At 56.8% G+C, this 20,248-nt stretch overlaps 1 protein-coding gene across 3 annotated transcripts in view; it reads right to left on the bottom strand.

Moving 5' to 3' along the window:
- The window catches only part of COL5A1 (collagen type V alpha 1 chain), a 155,072-nt gene extending 135,182 nt beyond the window's left edge, over nt 1–19,890 (bottom strand). For 2 of the 3 annotated variants that reach the window (XM_067742804.1, XM_067742805.1), the window contains exon 1: nt 19,379–19,890. In XM_067742804.1, the coding sequence (XP_067598905.1) occupies nt 19,379–19,496 (118 nt within the window). In that variant the 5' untranslated portion in view covers nt 19,497–19,890. The remainder of the gene's footprint in view (nt 1–19,378) is intronic. The other variant, XM_067742803.1, reaches the window with a different exon arrangement.
- Nucleotides 19,891–20,248: the final 358 nt, after the last annotated feature.

Here is a 20,248-nt window from a genome sequence, read left to right as displayed (position 1 = left end):
CCTGTCTCGTGTCTCTGTTACCTACACACCTGCCCACCTTCCAACCAGCCCACCCGTTTTTAACAACACATTCACCCAATTCAAAAGACACCGAGACTTTGTGACCGCCTGGAGGGGTGGGATAGGGAGGGTGGGAGGGAGGGAGACGCAAGAGGGAAGAGATATGGGAACATACGTATAGCTGATTCACTTTGTTATAAAGCAGAAACTAACACACCATTGTAAAGCGATTATACGCCAATAAAGATGTTAAAAAAACAAAGACGCCGAGAGAACTGCACCCCTATGCACCCAGATGTCCCCTCTAGAGAAAACCATGGGTCCCAATTTTTGTGTGTCCTTCCTTGACATCTACGCATATGCAAGCCTAGATATCTGTGGGGATTTTTACTAGAGACGGATTCATACCAAGAGGAGCATTCTTTACCTCGCTTTTCTTTACTTACATACCTTGGAGACTGATCCACTTCAGGAAATGTAGAAGCATGTAGACCCCACTCCCGCAGCTGCTTCACTGACTCCCCCACAACTGCTCAGTGACTTATCTGAACTGGTTGTTTCGACCCTCTGCTCTTGCAGATAGCGCTACATGCCTGTTGTCATCACAGGCGTCTATACACACGTGCGCACGTATCCACAGGAGACATTCCAAGAAGCAGAGTCATCAGCCCCAAGAGTATGTGCATTTTAATACTTCGACAGATGTCACAAAAGCCTTTCCTGGGAGAACGATCTGTGAGCACACCCACTTCCCTCGCCGGAGCCAACAGTGCCTGTTCTCAGGGTTCTTTGTCTACCTGGCCAGGTGAGAAGCTGTGTCTCCCTGGGGTTCACCTGCATTCCCTTCTTGTAAGGTCAAACATCTTCCCACCCGTGTAAAAGCTACCGGTGTTTTCTTTTCTAAGAATTATTCATGTCTTTTGTCCATTTTTTTGGTTTGATTCTTGGCCCTTTCTTATTGATTAGTAGGAGTTCTTTGAATATTACAGCATATCAATCCCTTTTTATTAGACTATAGTTGCTTTACAATATTGTGTTAGTTTCTGCTGTACAGCAAAATGAATCAGCAATACGTAGACACGTATCCCCTCTTTTTTGGATTTCCTTCCCATTTAGGTCACCACAGAACACTGAGTAGAGTTCCCTGTGCTACACAGCAGGTTCTCATTAGTTATCTATTTTATACACAACATCTATTAGTTACCTATTTTATGTACAATAGTGTATATATGTCAGTCCCAATCTCCCCATTCATCCCACCCCCCTTCCCCCCTTGGTATCCATACATTTGTTCTCTACGTCTGTGTCTCTATTTCTGCTTTGTAAATAAGATCGTCTGGACCAGTTTCTTCAGATTCCACATATATGCGTTAATATGCGATATTTGTTTTTCTCTTTCTGACTTACTTCACTCTGTGTGACAGTCTCTAGGTCCATCCATGTCTCTACAAATGACCCAATTTTGTTCCTTTTTATGGCTAATATTCCACTGTATGTATGTACCACATCTTCTTTATCCATTCCTCTGTTGATGGACATTTAGGTTGCTTCCACGTCCTGGCTACTGTAAATAGTGCTGCAGTGAATATTGGGCTGCATGTGTCTTTTTGAATGATGGTTTTCTCTGCGTATATGCCCAGTAGTGGGATTGCTGGGTCCTATGGTAGTTCTATTTTTAGTTTTTAAGGAACCTCCATACTGTTTTCCACAGTGGCTGTATCAATTTACATCCCCACCAACAGTGCAGGAGGGTTCCCTTTTCTCCACACCCCCTCCAGCATTTACTGTTTGTAGATATTGTTGATGATGGCCATTCTGACCCGTGTGAGGTGACACCTCACTGTAGTTTTGACTTGCATTTCTCTAATGATTAGTGATGCTGAGCGTCTTTTCATGTGTTTGTTGGGAATCTGTATGTTTTCTTTGGAGAAATGTCTACTTAGGTCTTCCACCCGTTTTTTGACTGGGTTGTTTGTTTTTTTGATATCGAGCTGCATGAGCTGTTTGTGTATTTTGGAGATCAATCCTTTGTCAGTTGCTTCATTTGCAAATATTTTCTCCCACTCTGAGGGTTGTCTTTTCATCTTGTTTATGGTTTCCTAAGCTGTGCAAATGCTTTTAAGTTTAATTAGGTCCCATTTGTTTATTTTTGTTTTTATTAAAGGAAGAGGACTCAAATCAATAAAATTAGAAATGAAAAAGAAGTTACAACTGACACCACAGAAACACAAAGGATCATAAGAGACTACTACAAACAACTCTATGCCAATAAAATGGACAACCTGGAAGAAATGGACAAATTCTTAGAAAAGTACAACCTTCCAAGACTGAACCAGGAAGAAACAGAAAATATGAACAGACCAATCACAAGTGATGAAATCGAAACTGTGATTAAAAATCTTCCAACAGGGCTTCCCTGGCGGCGCAGTGGTTGAGAGTCCTCCTGCCGATGCAGGGGACACGGGTTCGTGCCCCAGTCCAGAAGAAAAAAAAAAAAAAATCTTCCAACAAACAAAAGTCCAGGACCAGATGGCTTCACAGGCAAATTCTATCAAACATTTAGAGAAGAGCTAACACCCATCCTTCTCAAACTCTTCCCAAAAAATTGCAGAGGGAGGAACACTCCCAAACTCATTCTACGAGGCCACCGTCACCCTGATACCAAAACCAGGCAAAGATATCACAAAAGAAGAAAATTACAGGCCAATATCACTGATGAACATAGACACAAAAATCCTCAACAAAATACTAGCAAACCGAATCCAACAACACATTATAAAGGTCAATCCCTTTTCTGTGATACACGTATTTTCATATTCTTTTTTTATAGTGATGGGCTGTCTGGGGGGTTTGTTTTGGCCAGCGAGAAAATCTTGACTTTTATGGGGTCAATTTTTTTTCTTTCATAACTTCTAGGATTTCTCTGTCATACAGAGAAAGGCCTTCTCATCCCAAGATCATAAAACCCAGTCTCCCGTATTTTCTTCTAGTAGTTTTATGGTTTCGTTTTTCAAGTTCACATCACTGGTCCATCTGGAATGCATTTTGGGGCAGGACTGAGGCAGGATCCAAGTTCTTTTTCCCAGATGGCTTCTTCCCTAACCCAGCCCATTTCAATGACTAATCAATCCTTCCTTTCCCAGCCAACTTGAAAGGCTGCCTTTATCAAACCCTAAATTCCTGCGGGTGCCAGGCCTTAAAAGCCACAGAGCGATGCCTACGCACCCCCTTCATGCCCCACATGGAGGGGAGGTTCTGCTCCTCAGCCAGACCCCCCCCCCCCAGGATGCTCTCCTCCCCCAAGTGCAGCCCAAGAGGGTAAGCGTGAGCCTCCACAGCGGATGCGGCTCAGGGCAAATCCAAGTCAGCATGCTTCACTGACACACAGATACTGACAATGTCCAAAAAGTGGGAAACAGCCCAACACCCAACACAAGGAGACTCTTCAAGTAAATTAGGCTTTTTACAGGCCGTCATGGATGTGAACAGAACGCCTTCCTTTCCAAGTGAAATGAGAACGTCCAAGCCAACTGTGCTGGGGTCGGAGGCCTTCCCCTTCAGGGGGGGAGTGCCCCGTGGGGGACAAGGCCCCTGAGTAGGACCGCCCCCCACCCGCGCCAAGAATTTCCAGATCAGCCACCATGAGGTATATCCTTCCGTTCCTTATTGTTTGTACTCAGACCCAGTGGAGTTTGAGCCTGGGGGTTATGGGTGATTTTTATTTTCTTCTTTATGCTTTTTCTTATTTTCCAAAATGCCTATAATGAACATGTATCGTTTTTAATTTTAAAAAAACATATATAACTAAAGAGGGAAGAGAAGTAGGGGGAAAACACTCCAGGAGAGGGACACAGCTGGACAGTCAGGGGCCGGCCTTGCCCTGGCTCCACCCACGCCATCAGCACGTGTCTTCAACTGACCTCTGACCCCCAGGGTCCAGAAATGCTCTTCCTCCTTCGGGGTACTGTTGTAAGAACGGGGCAGCACAAGGAAAGTGACACTTGCTTGGACCGGGAAAAGCCAGGGGCCCTGATTCCAGGACGGGGAGCCCCAGTTTCCAAGGCCTCAGGGTCAGCCCATGTCGGGCAGGGGCTTCCCCCTGCACCCCCCAGGGCCCGGCTGTGAGCCCCTCACACAGGGCTGCATCCGGCTGCCCTGGCACAGCAGTGTGCAGACCGTAGGTGCCCCTTAAATGCTGAACTGCATTTCAGGAAAGCGGTCTCTTCAACCAGCCCCTTGGCACAGCCACGCACGCCTCCCACGCTGTGGGCGCCCACAAAGACACTGGGCAGGTTTAATCCAGAAGCAGTGTTTCTAGAGAGCTTCCCACCATGCGCCTAACTGGCAGCAGGGCACACGGAGATGCGCAGACACAGGTTCCCCAGGCAACGATTCCTCCCATGGCCAACAGCTCCGGAGTTTCGGGTTACAGGCTTGGGCCCAGACACGATGAACACCAGACCCAGGGCACCGTTTCCCAGGCCAAGAGAGCGCCCCAGCCAGGCCGCCCTGCCCCACGCTCCGTCAGGGAGGCTGGGACAGCCGCGACAGAAAGCGCTGCACACCTGGCCAGCATCAGGCCGGATCTGGCCCCTTGGCACCGGCTGGGTGACAACACCAGCACGGAGCTTCCCAGGGCACTGGGAAGTCAAAGTGGAAGGAAGAATCTGGGCTGCGAGAGGAGAGAAAGCAGTGAGTCGTCAGAGAAAAATGCGCCAAGCGTGCAGCTGACGAACCCCAGAGATGGGTGGGTGCTCAGAACAGCACAGATGTCAGGGCTTCTCCTGGGGGCAGATTTTCATGGCTGCTTCCACTACGACAGACATCAGACCAGAAAACACTTTAATAAGTGACTAGAAAGAGACCAGACTACCCCTCTTCAGAGGAGGTTTTTTTTTTTTTTTTTGGCCAAGATATTGACCAGGCATCAAAGTTTATGGGGAAAGGCACATGCCTGGAGCCCAGCGCTTTTATTGGGGCTTAAATTCAGCACAGGAGGGCAGATCATGGAAACCCAGAGGCAGCCCAGGCTTGGCAAGAGCAGCCGTCCCGGGGAGGGCAGCTTTGAGCACGTCATGCTCGGAATCCATGCTGGGGGGGCGGGGCGCAGGAGGCGGCGTCCTGGGACAACGTGAGCGACCCCGCCACCTGCCCAGAAGTCCTGGAGGACAGAAGCAGGTCAGGGTCAGGGCTCGGAAGCGAAGAAGGGCAGGCAGAAGCTGACCGTATTTAAAGAATTCCAAATCACAGCCGAAAGGGTTTCTGGACATTATTTATAGGGTAAGATCATTGATTCTGGAACGAAAGGGGCCTGAGGCGGAAGGGCCTGGACGGATTAAAGACAAGAAGCAGGGTGACAGCTGGGGAAATGAGCCAGAAGACGGAGGAGTGGGTCTTCGCAGAGGAGGCAGCCTGGGGTCCCGCAGGAACCGCGTTCTAATCCCCGGTCTCTTCCCTGTTGGCTGACCCGCCCGGACAAATCCTCACACGACTGACCTCACGGGTTTGCTGGGTGGAGTAAGAAATCGTGAGTTTAGTAAGGCACCAGGACACAGCGCATCCGTGCTCACGGGGCAGGGGACACCGGGAGGACGGTGCTCACGCCTGCTTAGGTGGCGCATGACGTGCACGAGCGCAGGCACACGCACACATCACACACGCTCACACACACACACCCTGCTGCAAACGGGCCATTTGCTTGGGGATCCCGTGAAAGACCTGGGGTGGCTCAGATGGCTCTGTGAAGCGTGCTGGGCACTGTCAGTGTGTGACAATCCAGCACAGCCCTGAGCCCACAGATTCCATCCTGCACACTCCCTGGGCTGTTCTCCCACAGTCGCCTGACTGAACTCCAGAGGGACCCTGGCAGACCTCCTGCTTCCTCTCTCCTCTGGCCTCTCCAGGGGCATCAGGCCCAGAGTACCCACCTCTGCCAGACGGTGAGGGGCCTCCACCCTCCGCCCGGAACAGCCCAGGCCCCCTCACGTCCGCCCACCCCGCTTTGGAGAGCCTGCTCAAAGCACGTCGGCCGACACCCTCCAGGCTCCCCAAGCATCTTCAGCTCCACCCCACAGCTCCTGCAGACACGGTGGGATGTGACACACCCAGAGACCCTGTGTGTGTGGAGATCCAAACTGCGCCTCCTTAAACTCTCTACGAGGAAGACATCCCCAGCTCTATTTTGCACGTGAAGGAACAAGAGACATGGAGGAGACATGACGTTTCTGAGGTCACAGCTCAAGAGCGAGGCAGCCCCAGCCCCCCAGCCTCGCCCGGGGTTTCCACGGCAGGTAGAGCTGGGCTGCAGTACCTCCCTTGGCCTCTAGGTGACCACGCCCACACCTGGTCTTGAGGCTTGGATGTCATGACGGTGAACTGGGGACTCGCTTCCCCCACTGTCTACCGTGACTTCTGCCCAATGACATGACCTTCATCTAGAAACGCCTGGGGCCACAAGTGCAGGATAAGTGTATTCCCGTGGTTTCAAATAAGCTGCAACTCCCTAACTTTTCCCAGTAGAACCTGCCCGGCCCAGTCAGTGGGGTAGGTGGGCCACCCAAGGAGCAAAATTTCGGAGGGCTCTGACAATTCTCTAGGACTCATGATCCATCCTCAGGGAAAACCAAGAGCAGATTTCTTTTTTTTTTTTTTTTTTGTGGTACGCGGGCCTCTCACTGTTGTGGCCTTTCCCGTTGCAGAGCACAGGCTCAGCGGCCATGGCTCACGGGCCCAGCCACTCCGCAGCCTGTGGGATCTTCCCGGACCGGGGCACGAACCCGCGTCCCCTGCATTGGCAGGCGGACTCTCAACCACTGCGCCACCAGGGAAGCCCCAAGAGCAGAATTCTTCAGCCCAGTCCTTGGCAAGCCTGTTGACTCTCCTGAGATAAAGGGCGGGCTCAGAAATCAGACCTCTGGGCATTGCTTCTCTCAGGGTTTTTTACTTTTCTTTTCTGAAATGCTGATGGTTTAAAGATGTAGAGTCTGCCCTGACCCAGCAGAGGTGACGGCTTAGCTGCACCAGCTTCACTCCTGGAACATCTCATGGGTGGCTCAGTCCCCACCTCGCCTTCAGAGGGGCAGCGGCTTGAAGCGTGCCCTACCCTCATCCTGTGCAACATGTGGCTTGTGGGCACCGAGCCCCACGTGTCTCTCTCAGCGTGTGTGAACCGATATTAAACAGGCAGGACCTCCCTGGCTATAATCCTCTCCTATCACTCCTTCCTCCCCACTAAAATGGAAAAAATGACTCATCCAGGGCAGCTCACCCCTGTATACAAACACAGCTGAACGCTGGGCTCAAGATCTAATCCTGCAGATCTGATCCAAGAAGCATGAGGAGGACCCAGAGCAGCCCAGGACTCAAGGGGGCTTTGGAAAGTGGGTGCTGCATACAGCACTGCTTCCTCCTGACACCAGGCAGGCGCCCACCCCCAGCTTGGGCCCCGGAGACAGGGGGAGGGCAGCCACCAGGTTTCACCCACCTCCCCCTCTCTGCCGGGATGAAGACCCCAGAGAAAAAGATGGGGCTGAAACCCCACCTCACAGTGATATCTGCTCTCGGAAGGCCCTGTTCCCAGGAGGCTGGACGAAACCCAATTTCCACAACTCAAAGGCTATTTTAAAGGTTCCAAAAAAAAAAAAAAAAAGGCTCCAAATCTGCCACTTACTGGCTGTGGAGCTCCTGTGAGCCTCAGTTTTCTTGCCTGTAAAATGGGGATACCTCTTACCTAGGAAAGATGTCACCAGGACATCTTTCCTGATGACAGGAAACAACGTGTGAAAGCACTTAGGATAAGAAAGGAAGGGAGGGACGGAGGGAGAGAGAAGGAGGGAGGGAGAGAGAAGGAGGGAGGGAGAGAGAAGGAGGGAGGGAAGGAGAGATCTCTCTGACTCTTCACCTTCCGAGAAAATTCTCAAGCAGACACTCCTCTTTCTTGTATCATATGCTCTTTGAACATAATTCACATTTCAGTTGCTGGGTTAAGGAAAGGCCCTGAAGGGGCAGTGACCCCAGGGCCAGATGGGACCAGCTGTCCCTCATCCTCCAGGCCCAGAGGCTGACCAGCCCTCAGCTGATCCCCACTGGCTCACAGAGGGGTGGGAGGCAGCTCTCTAAGGAGCGGACCCCCTCCCATGCCTCCCAGCCCTCGACAACAGCCCTGCCCCGGGTTCGTAAGTCCTGCTTGCGGGCCAGGCAGCTGTTTGTAATCGGACAGGCCCTGGCCAGGAAGGGGAGGTGGGAGCCTGTCCACACCGAGGGGCCCAAGGCGCTGCAGGGTGTGTGAGGACAGGCTGCCTCCTGGCGGGAATACCACAGCGGGGAAGGCGTGAAATGAAAGAAGAGTGAGCGTCTGCACTTGGGAGCAGCTTTTGTTTTAGTTCTGCGAGCAAGGAAGCTTCAAGAGGCTCACAAGCCCCAGGTCTGGTGACATAAAGGTTGAAACCATGGGCTCTGGAGGCCAGGCTCAGGCACATTCCGTCTGGGTACCATCTGCCTGCACGGGGTGAGCTCCCCGACGGGGATGCCTGGCAAACAACCGTCATCAGGTCTGCCCTAGACAGAAGGGACCCTGGGACTGGACGCCTGAGTTCCCTTGCAGCCTCGGAATCTCAGAACAAGTCTTCGAGGCTCAGACACCGTTCCCTGATGGCAGAGCTCCGAGACCACCGGGTTCCCCCAGCCTCGGGAGCTGAGCACAGCCCCCCAGTGGGTGACGGAGCCAGACGCTGGGGCCTGCTCCCCCTGCCGCCCTGCTTTCAGCAGCCTGTGACCCTGGAGACCCCCAAGTCCTCTAGGTCTGAGTTTATTCGTCTGCAAAACGACCCCAAGGCCAGAGGCCGGATCACTGACTCTGTGAGCCCTCCCGGTAAAACAGCCAACTCCTTCCCAGGGGGCTGGGCCTGTGCACCATCAGAGCCCCACACTCCTGGCAAAGGAAACGAGCCGGAGGTAGCTCCCACATTAAATGCAGTGGAAGGGACTTCCCTGGTGGTGTAGTGGTTAAGAATCCCCCTGCCAATGCAGGGGACACGGGTTCGAGCCCTGGTCCGGGAAGATCCCATATGCCACGGAGCAACTGAGCCTGCGAGCCACAACTACGGAGCGCACGTGCCACAACTACTGAAGCCTGGGCGTCTACAGCCCGTGCTCTGCAACAAGAGAAGCCACCGCAATGAGAAGCCCACGCATCACAACCAAGAGTAGCCCCTGCTCACCGCAACTAAAGAAAGCCCGCGCGCAGCAACGAAGACCCAACGCAGCCAAAAATAAATAAATAAATAAGTAAATAAATTTATAAAAATAAGTAAATAAACGCAGCGGAAGGTTCCACAGAGCCCCCACCCCAAGTACTAACTGCAAACTGCACCCCCTGCCCCACCTGGACTCACTCCCCGCCCGGGGCCCTAACTGGGCCCTTTGCACTGACAGTTCAGCCTCCTCTGAGGCCCAGCTGTAGCCCCAAACCTGTGAGTGGCAGCTTTATTCCTACTTTGAAGCACTTTATAGAAACTTTATACAATTACTGCCTCTGTGAGCTCCACTAGTCATAACAACAATACAAAATAACAACGATATAGAATAATTAACAAAGGCAGTTACTGTTATCAGTATGATCTAGCATTTGCTGTCCTGCATTGAAAACGGGATGCAGGACACCCCAGGAAGGGCCCTATGTCCACACGCAGGTCACCTCCTTCCAGGTGGTGCCAGTACCTCTGGTTTGGAGATGAGCTAACTTGGATCAGAGAGGTTAAGCATTCGAGGTCACACAGCCGGGGGTCCTATTCTCCGTGCACTGATGCATCACTGCTTCCCAGCCTCATCTCCTGAACTTTCCTTTCGAAAGTCAGAGGAGAGGCTGACTGTCAGCTGGCCACAGAGGCTGGACCCACACAGGGAGAGAGAGGGCCAGGAGGAGGTTCAGACCTTCCCATCTGGTACACCCCACATTTCCCAAAGTGCCCTCGACTGGTCACTGGCATCAGAACTCGAGCGGCAGGCCCCAGGCTCCACCCCAGACCCTTGGAGCCCGGAGCTGTGAGGCGGGGCCCCATGGCTGCGGAAGCTCTGGTCTCACCGGACCCCTTGCTGAAGCCCGTCAAAGCCCACCTCGCAGGAAACTGGACCTCCTCACCAGCCTCCTGTGCTCCCAGGCAACCCCAAGCCGGCGCCCCACGCCCAGAGGACTCCACCCTCTGCAAAATACCAGCGAAGCTGCTGTCTGGGGCCCAGGCCTCCGGCTGGAACATTCCTGGGGGTTCCGAATGCTGACGTCGTGGCTTTAACATGTGGCAACATAATGACAAGAGCCTTTAGTCCTCCCAGCAGGCCTCTGAGACAGGTACTAGTTTATGCCCATTTCACAGATGGGGTACTGAGGCTCAGAGAGGCTTTCCCAGGTGCCGCAGCTCCTGTGCTGAGCCCAGGCACACCGGGACAGGCAGGAAGCAAGGGGCCTGCCCGCTCAGCTCACCAGGGAGCTGAGAGCCCGGGGGTCGGCGGCGCCCACCCTCCCACTTAGGGCACTGCACCTGGCTGAGCTCCTTCTCTGTGTCCCTCGGGTGGGGATGCCCACCGTCCCTCACCCACTGAGACGGAAGTACTCACTCTTGATGTGCGGTGAACACAGAGGAATAGTTGCGCGAGACCTGACGTCAGGGATTGGCTTCAAAGTAACTGGGTAGACGGGAGTGCGTGGCGGCTGGACCACGAGAGTGTCCTGGGGCTGATCATCGAGCCCAGGAGGATCTCGATCTGCTGTGCTGTGTTTGAAACCTCCCCGAACAACAACGACGGCAATAATAATGACAACACTCTCAGAGCTGAGCCCGAGTAAACCTTCCCACTTGAGGCTCCGTACTGCGCTCTTGCAGAATAAGAGTCTTTCCTTAGGAGAAGAGCAAGCTTGCCCCCAGGCAGGGAAGGAGAGCAAAGCATCACTGCTCCTTCCAGAAAGTGGGGCCACCGTGAAGAAAGCGGGGAGGACACGGGGGTGGGGAGCATCTGCCTCCTCCTCTCTTCCTTCCTGGCACGCCTCCCTCGGAGGTGCCCACCCCCATCATGTATGCTGACACCTGCAGTCCCCCTGTTTCAGGTGAGGGAGGAGGTCCTGAGAGACCACTGGCCGCCCACCCATGCCCCCTCCTCTCGGTCGGCTCCAACTCCTCCCCCGGAGATCCTGGCATCGCTGGGCAGAGCCGCCCCACCGCCCTGCCCGGGTGTGAGCCCTGCATCCCCACCCCAGGCCCTCCCGAGCGCCAGAGTCATCACACCGAGGACCCCAGGGTGCTCCCCGGGATACCAGAGTTAAGTGACATGTAGCCATCGCCCAAGCAGTGCTTTCTGAGCTAAACGGCCACAATTGAAACTATGAACCTAAATAACATTAGTAATAATTCCCTGGAAAAGAATTACATTCAGAAGCCCTGTTCGCTGCACTTCTATCCAAGAATGAGCTATTTGCCCTGCCTTCTCGATGTGAGCATTTTCTGGTCTAAAATGCATGGAAGGCACAGCGCCCCTTCCTCCCCCACTGCTCAAAACCAGCCGGGACCGCCTCTCCCTAGAAGAGCAAGGTCTACACAGGACACTGACGCCAGAGGCTGTCTACCCCACCTGCATCCCAGGGGAACACAGAACTGCCTCGAAGGAGGAAGCCAGAGCTGCCCGTCAGCATTTCAGATTCTCCCCAAAGGAAAAAAGCACAAAAGAAGAGAAGTAACGGTAAGGCGGGTCCCAGAGACTTCACCCCAGCGGACATGAGGACACTATCTCCCCAGGCAGGGCCCTTGCAAACTAAACCTGGGGGCCCAGGGCCAGAAACGGCCCATCTTTCCTTCTCAGCTGCACCCTCCCCTGTGCAGGGCTCTGGGCCCCGGCCAGCTCTCCCCTCACCTGCCACCCAACAGGGTCCCCTAACGGACCCCCGTGAGCCAGGGCCCCAGGTCCCACTGGTGCACAGCTGCCCACTATCCCCCCAAAGAAGAAGACCTTGACATTTAGCAAGACAGGACTGTACGCACACCCAGTTTTATGCATCAGAAATGAAGGAGGAATTGAGGCCGAGGTGCAGAGGCTACTCACAGTTGGTGGAGGCCGTGGACCTCTTCCGGAAGCACAAGGACCCGGCCACCAAGGGACTGTCCCACGGCAAAGAAGAGCTGGAAGCTGCTGGAGCCCCCCTCACCTGGCACCTAGTATCAGTTTATATGCCGGTAATGACCTACACCAAGGCGGGGTGTGATTTTCACTGGGATACAGAGGGCAACCATCACTCCTTTGTGCCAGCTGGGCCCACAGGGCCTCCCCTTGCACATCTGCAGGATGGGGCCAACCCCACCTGGTCCAGGTAACACCCCAGAGCAGGGTTTGGTTAAATATGAACCGGAGTCAGAGGACAGACACACATGGGAAAGTGCCACTTGCCTCCACCGAGGGACTCCTCCCTTCAAACTCATCGGGTGGGACACCAAAAGCCGCAGGCCCTGGCAAAACGGGCTGGTCTCTGATTGGCCAGCGCCCCACTGGGGATGGCAGGTACCTCCCTCTGATTGGCCAGTGGCCCAGGGGCTGGCGGGTGCCTCCCTTTGACTGGCCAGTGGCCCAGGGGCTGGCAAGTGCCTCCCTTTGATTGGCCAGAGCCCCACTGGGACTGGCAGGTACCTCCCTCTGATTGGCCAGTGGCCTAAGGGCTGGCGGGTGCCTCCCCCGATTGTCCGGTGGTACCACTCTACTAGCTGATGAATGTTTCACTACCTCCCACTTTGCACTTCACTGGATACAATCGCCTCTTCACAGGTCTGATTCCTTCACTGCACCGGAAACTCCTGCAGGGCTGGGATGCTCACCTACCTACCGCTCACCTGTGCACCTGCTGCCTGGTGCCCGGCACAGGTCTGCCTCCCATTAGAGGTCTGCAAATGCTTCAAGCACAGCCACTGTCACTCCGGAGTTTCTCCACAAAGGACCAGCCTCTCCTGCATTTCCTCTGCACCCACACAGGAAAGGATTCCACTAAAGCCTCACCCACGGCGCTCTGGGTTACCCTGCCAGCAGAGTGGAAGACAATGGCTTCCCACCTTCCATTCAGATTAAAATGCTCACTCTTTTTCATTGTTAGGTCACTAGTCTTCCAATGCAAGAGTCAGAGTTTTTAGTTAAATCACTCCCGTCACACACGCACATTTTGATGTCATTTTATAGCATTTATTAAAAAATTAATAAAGAGACCAATAAAATCCCTATTGCCAAGGTGCTGGCAGAAAAGAACAGGACAGAAGAGTGAATTTCCCCCAAAAGAACACAGGTCTAGGAGACAGGAAATAAAGGAATCCCCCATTTCATGCACAGAGACATCGCAGGAAACGGGCCCCTGGAGCTCTGTGTAATGAGACGTGGAGAAAAGTGGGTCAGACTGTGGTACCATTTCTTAGGTCTGAGTCACCAAAGAGTGGCGACATTTACTCCTACTGTGGGTTATGACATAGGTTGGGAACCTGCCAGAAAAACTAGCGGGTGAGTCTAAGCTGATGGGATGACGGCTCAGACAGCATGACATGTAACACAGAGCGACCCCCCCATCACCCCACCACGAATCCCCACGCATCCAACGGAGCATTCACTCATTCATTCTACGGGCTTTGCCCCAGACGCTGGGGCCGCGCGGGTGCAGGAACAACGTCTGAGTTAGCAAAACCCCCAACGCACCCGCCCCAGATGTCCTTCCAGATCACCAGCCATCACCCACCGTCATGTCTCTGGGGCAGAAGACCAGAGTCTTTGAGGCGGGACATGGGCAGGTCCATTCCCATCCCTGAGGCCCCCATTCCTCCTTGTACAGTGGGGGTGGCCTGAGGAAGAAGGGGAGGGGCGTGCTGCACGTGACCCGCCCCACGACTGCTCCGGGATGCAGGCGCCTCCATGCTGGGGCACAGACCGCAAAAGTGGCAGCGAGGGCTCCAGTAAGCTCACCGGGGGCTGTGTAACCCCTTTTCATGCTCACTCGCGAGGGGGCACCAGGGTGACGGTTCCCAGGACAGAGGGGGTGACTCATACAGCCAGCCAGTGAGCAGAGCCAAGAACTCACCCTGGACCCCAGACCTGCTGCTGCCTGGGGGCCCAGGGAGGACGTAATAGTGACAACGGTGACAGGGGCTTGCTCTGCGCTTTGCACACGCGATGCGCTGAACCCTCTCGAAAATCCTGCAGGAGTCACAGCCATCACCGCTTCCTGCAGATAGGGAAACTGAGGCAAAGTGCACTGCTGGCGGGGGTGGGGCGGGACGTGGGCCCAGGCCGCCGGCCCCGAGCCGTCCCCCACACCGGGTCTCCATGCCGTGTCCTGTGGCAGGGGCGGCTCTGCCTGGGAGAAGGGCCAACACAGGCTCCACCTTCAGGACTTCAATGTCTCCACGAGCCAGGCCAGAAAGCTTAAAACTAACATTTGGCCAAGGGCTGACACCAGATGAGTCGATTACAAGGGAGAAATAAACAGAGGGAGAAGCAGAAGCTATAATATAACATCGCCCTCCTGTGAGCAAAAGGAGACTCAGATTATCAGACCCAGCTGGACTGAGTCTGTGCCGGGGCTGGACCCAACGCCTCGTGGCTGCCCAGGGGGCTCCGTGGCCACGGGTCATCTCCTCATCTCCAATCCCGCAGGGCTGGGGCACGATAAGGAGAGAGACGCGGCCTTGCCGTGAGCACCTCAAGCACACCAGGCCCTGCCTGAGCAGACCCTGAAAACACATGGACCTGTGCGTGGATGTGGGCGTGCATACTCGTGGACACGTGGACAGACACACACGGACACGTCACACACATGCATCCAAAGGAACGCTCACATCACATGCACACACACGCTTGGACACATACACACAAACGCACACACGGGCGTACAACCCTCCAATGGGCTAGTAAAGCATTTTCACATATGCTGCCTGGGGTGACCTTTACCGCGACCCCACAAGGTGTCGTGGGAAATGGACCCACGGAGCATATGGGGGTGCTGATGAGAGTGGGGGGGCCCGGGCTGAGTCACTTGTGGATGGCAGAGGACTGGGGGTCTCACCAGCCCCCAGAGCCTCCTTGGACAGACACGCCTCCCTCAGCTGGGCTCCCGCTGGAATACTCGCATTTAGAGAGGATCGTGGCAACCCTGCGCTTTTTCCTTCTGCAGAAACACCACCCAAAACAGTAGCTATAATAAGACCCTCCGCTCATCAGGGGCTTCCTGTGCCTCGACATTCCACACGCGGTCTCTGTAGATCGCCTCAGTCTCCGTAACCACCCTCAAAGCGAGAAAGCCGTTTCTCCCCGTTTCCCAGACAGGAAAGCTGAGGCACGGTGGCTGGCCCCCGCCCAGCCAACCCCTTAGAGGCAGAGGAACCGTCCACGCTGCCCTGGGTTCAACAATCTGACTGCCAAGGACTGTCCCCCCATGCCCCTGCCTCCCCAAACAGGGGACCCAAAGTGCGCAGGACCCGCCCAGGCCAGGGCAGGCGGCATCCCTCAGATCATCTCTTAACCCAGAGAGGGTTAAGGAAGGCCCCGGCCTCCCTCCTGTCCCCTCAGAGGCCCCCTCTATCTCACAGCGGCCACTTCTGCTGGCACAGCACTGCCGGGGCAGGCGGTGCTGGAGGCGCCCTGCCAACCAAGTTAATGAGGGGCTTTCCAGCCAAGGGAAGCAGCTCCGGGAGAACAGTGAAGCGGCGGGGTGGGATGTCTGCGGGGAAGAGGCACGGAGGAGACAAAAGCCAGAGGTGGAGGAGGGCACCTGCAAAGGAGGCCCTTCGGAACAAAAGGAAGGGGAAGAAAGGAAAGGCCAAGTTTAGCATCACCTCCTCCAGGAAGCTGCCCCAGATCTCCCCAAGGGGCCAACCCTGCAGACACGCTCGGCAGGAGAATGAACAGTACAACCAACGGTGTCCACATGCGTGCCTCGCGGCAGCCTGTGGGCCCTGCAGCTGGGCGCTCTGTCACCTCAGCCTTCCCACAAGCAGGCCCGGCGCAGGCAAAGCCTCCAGGGGTCATCGGGTCACGCCAGTGAGTGAAGGGCCTGGTGAAAGCGGAGTGGAGACTGCAGGCCCCAGGTGCCCCTTGATAGCATTCGGATAAAAAGCAGGGGTGTAGGGGGCAGGAAGGAACCGAAACAGTCTGCTGGGGCCCAATGGAACCCCTCCCTGGTCCCAGGGCCGTGTCTGGGCTGAGCCCCAGGCTGACAGCAGCTCCAGGCACTGGGCCTCCCCCGTGGAGAAGCTCACTCAGCGCCCAGGTGCAGAGACCAGACTGACCCAGAGCGTGCAGTCCCAGCCCCCTGTTCCCTGGGCCTCTCAGAGTGCCAGCACCCCCCCTCACCTTGCAGGCCGGGATGAGGGTCCAAGGAGATGATGTGGGCACAGGGCTAAGAGCAGACCAGGCAAATGCCAGCAAATTCATTCCAATCGGTACCACGGGCGCGGGCGTCCCAGGGGCCAGCGACCCTGCCCGGCTCCGCTCTGCAAATCCCAGGCTCCACCGTGGGCACAGCAACGCGGCCTCGGGGTGCGCGTGACTCATCCTCGACCCTCGGGGGCTCAGAGCGAGTCTGCGCTCACTGTCACCGTTATTCAGTGCGGGGCAGGGGGCAGTGGGTGTCGGTTCCCCACACCCCTCTGCTCCACCCAACAATGTCCGTGGCCCAGGGAACAGGCAGGAGTGGGAGACGGGGGCCAGACAGCCAGAGGGCAGGGGCGGGGCAGGCAGGCATCAGCTGTGCTCGGCTAAGGGCGTGGCTGCGGGAGAGTCCAGAGATATCTGAAGGGTGGGGTAACGGGGCAGGCTCTGGCCAGCACCCCAGGAACAGCCAGGGAGCGACATCACGGGACAAGGGAACTTTGTGCTTCCTCCCAAGGAAGAAACTCCTGCCCGTGGCCACTGCCGGGTGGTCACAGCGCTGGGCAGCGACCCGAGCTCCAAGCCCTGCAGCCACTAAAATCTGGACCAGAGGAGATAGAGGGCTTCGGGGAATCAGCTTGGCTTCTGAACTCCTCCCACTGACTGCTCTTTTATGGGGAGGAGGGGGAAGGGGAGGGGAAGATGGAAAAGGCTGTCTTTTCAGCCAACTTGATTGAGTCAGAGGAAATTTAACCATTCGATGTCTGTCAAGTCCCACAAAATTTGGACAACTCTTCCCACCAAATTATTGCCAACAGCGATCACGTGACTGGCGTCAACCAATGATGTGCCGAGGAGATGACCTCAATTTCCAAATATTGGGGTCATGTTTCATTTCACTTACTCTCCTTTGCCCGTTACAATGTTAAACGGCCCCAAATGCAATCTGACTTTTCATTCCTTCACACGCTTGGCCAAGAAGAAGGTAGGAAAAAGAGCCATGTTCAGAGGGAACTCAAAAAACATCTGGTGGATCTCAAAATGGAGAAGAGAAGAGCTGCCTGCAGACGGCCTCTCCTGCCCCCCCGCCCGCCCCCGCATGTCAGTGGACAGCCGTTCCCGCTGGCCACGCACTGACGATGACTTCCAAAAGGGTCCCACCCTCGTGGCGGTGAGGGGAGGTCTGTGAAACCCACCCAGAGAGGTGGCTTCTTCACAGGCTCTCAGCGTCTTTTCGACAAGAGCAAAATGTCCAGCTCTACGGCCACGGTCCAGGCATCCACCTCACGCCACACTCAGTTAGGAAGGGAAACCGGAGACGGGCGGGGGGCAGAGATGGGGAGTGGTACAGACAGCCGACCCCAAACCCAGGCGAACGCATGCTCTGTGTGCTCCCCAGCCAGTGCCCAGCCCCGGCTTTTGGGGGTGGCGACTCCCCTGAAGGATTCCCACCTGACTTCCTAGAGGAAAGCCCGGCAGAGGAGCTGGGACAGGGCTATGGCCCTGGGCCTACAGGGGTCCCATGACCACATCCCCACCCTGCTCCGTGCCACTTTTCTGGAGGCCGCCACTGTCTCCCATCTCCAGTGACCCCGGGGGAAACACAAAGCCAGTTAGCCTGGGATCCAGGGCACGTAGGTGGTAGCCCAGGGCTAAGACCCCAGGTCCCCAGAGCCAGGCCAGGCTCCCCTCCGCTCCCCCAGCCCCTGACTGGCTGGACACCCTGATTCCTGCTCACCCCCTCTGGCCCACCAAGCACTCACTGTACCAGGAAAGAGGGACAGAATGTCTTAACTGGCAAGTGGAACACGGAAGTGATTCTTCCCACATGTCTTCAAATGACAAAGCGGAGAGAAGAGCGAAGGCAGTAAAGCGGTGTCTTCTCACAGGGGACCCCGGCTGGTCCTGCTGTCCACTGAGCCACCGTCCCATCCCTCTGCCCGCACTTCCCTTGACCCTGCAATAGCGCCTCTGAACCTCGTCTCCGCGTTTGTTAATGGGGCCCCAGAGGACTTTCGGGGCCTCGGGCTCCGACGACCGAGGCTTGTGAGGTCCCATCCCACAGGTAACCACAAAAGGTGATGCTTAGAAAAACCACTGTCCTGTCAGGAAGCTGTGTGGGAGAGAGCTGGAGCTGCAGGCATCTAGGCAGGCACATCGTCAGTGCTGGCCTGGCGGACGCCATCCACTGGAGACAGCTCCTTCTAAGGGCAGACCTCTGGCAGAAGGAGTCCCACATCTGTGTGTCATCTGAACCCCTCACAGCCAAGACTCCGAGAGCATCTCCCGCCTTTGCTCCAAGAATCCCGTCTCTGGGCAGCTAACCCAAGAAAAACTGCCTTCCAGGAGGTCGAGAGGTGGGATTAGAGCAGGGCTTCTCCCCCACCCCTCCCCGGGGCTCCCCAGTAGCACTCACTGAGTACTTAGATGGTGGGGACCACAGGAAGCTCTGTTCCCTGGGAAAGGGAGAGGCAGCCGGGTCCGGAGGCAGAGGAAGAGGGTGCTTGGAGAAGTCCTGGGCTGGGGGGCTCAGCTGCTGGGATTCTCCCCAGCAGCCCCCCATCCCAGGAGGCCCGGCCGGAACTGGCCCGCTGCGACTCTAGGGGGCGACCCTTCCCGGGTTTCAGGAAAGGAAGTTCTGCAGCGGGGCTGTGTGGGCCAGAGCTGCGCGCTTGTGATGTGGGACAGAGAACGCAAAGTTTCGGGACAAAAGTTTGCCTGCCTGGTGGACAAGCCCTCCGGCTGATCCAACGCAGAGCCCTTCCTCGGCTCCCCGACAGCCCCACCCGCCGGCCCGTTTGACGTGGGGAGTATTGTGCCGGCGCGTTTCCCTCTCCGGGGCCCCCGACGAATGGCATTCGGAGTCCCGGCCCGTGCATTCCACAGCCCAGTGGGGGAAGGTCGTGCACGCGCGGAAGAGGCCGGGCGTCCGGGGATGACAGCCGCGCCGGCCCCGGCCTCCTGGCCCCCGGCCCCCCGCGCCCGAGCGCCCAGCCCTTACCTGCGCGGCTCGGAGGCGGCGCCCACAGCAGCAGCAGCAGCAGCAGCAACGGCGGGGACAGCAGCGGGGCGCCCGGGAGGAGCGGGCTGCGCGCTTTCCAGCGGGTGTGGACGTCCATGCCGGCGGGGCGCGGGCGCGGGTTGGGCGCGCGGGGACGCACGGGGCGCGGGGCACAACTCAGCGGGGCCGGCACAACTTTAGGGAATCATGGGAGCAGCCGCCGACCCGTTCTCTTTGTGGCGGTGGCTCTCTGGAGGGTCGGCTGGCGCGCTCGCCCACGGGCGGGAGGGCTCGACCTTGGCCCGCGGGGCGGCCGGGACCCCCGCTCGGCTCGCTCGCCCTGACCTCCCCCGCCTCCTCCGACTCCTTCTGGCCTCCTCCTCGCCGCCGCCGCCGCCGCCGCCGCCGCCCCACGACTCGCTCCCCGTGGGCGCTGCGCTCGAATGAGGTCCTGCGCCGGCCGCGGGGACGAACGAGGAGTGCGGACCTCGCCTCGGCCGCCGAGCACTTTTCCCCCTTTCCCTCCCTCCCTCTCTCGGGGACGGCACCCGAGGAGGCCGTGGCTCCCCCGCGCCCGCAGCAAATCAGAGCCGGCGCTCGGCTCGGCCGGGCCGGCCCCCGCCTCCCACTGGGCGCAGCGGGCGAGGGGGTGGGGCCAGCGGGCGAGCGGCAGCGAGGAAGGGGCTGGCCCGGGGCGGGCGCGGACTCGGCGAGGGCCCGGCGCCCCCAGCTCTGCCGGCGAGCGCGGTCGGACGGGGCCCGGCGGCCCACGCTGCACCCCGCTTTCCCCCCCCGCAGGTGCCCGCACCTGGCCGAGCCCCAGAACCAGTGTGGAGGGGCCCCGAGTTCGATCATTTGGGGTTTAAAAAG

Source organism: Pseudorca crassidens, chromosome 7 (genome assembly GCF_039906515.1).
Source record: "Pseudorca crassidens isolate mPseCra1 chromosome 7, mPseCra1.hap1, whole genome shotgun sequence".
Classification (NCBI taxonomy): Eukaryota; Metazoa; Chordata; class Mammalia; order Artiodactyla; family Delphinidae; genus Pseudorca; species Pseudorca crassidens.
This window is presented reverse-complemented; position numbering and strand designations above follow the sequence as displayed.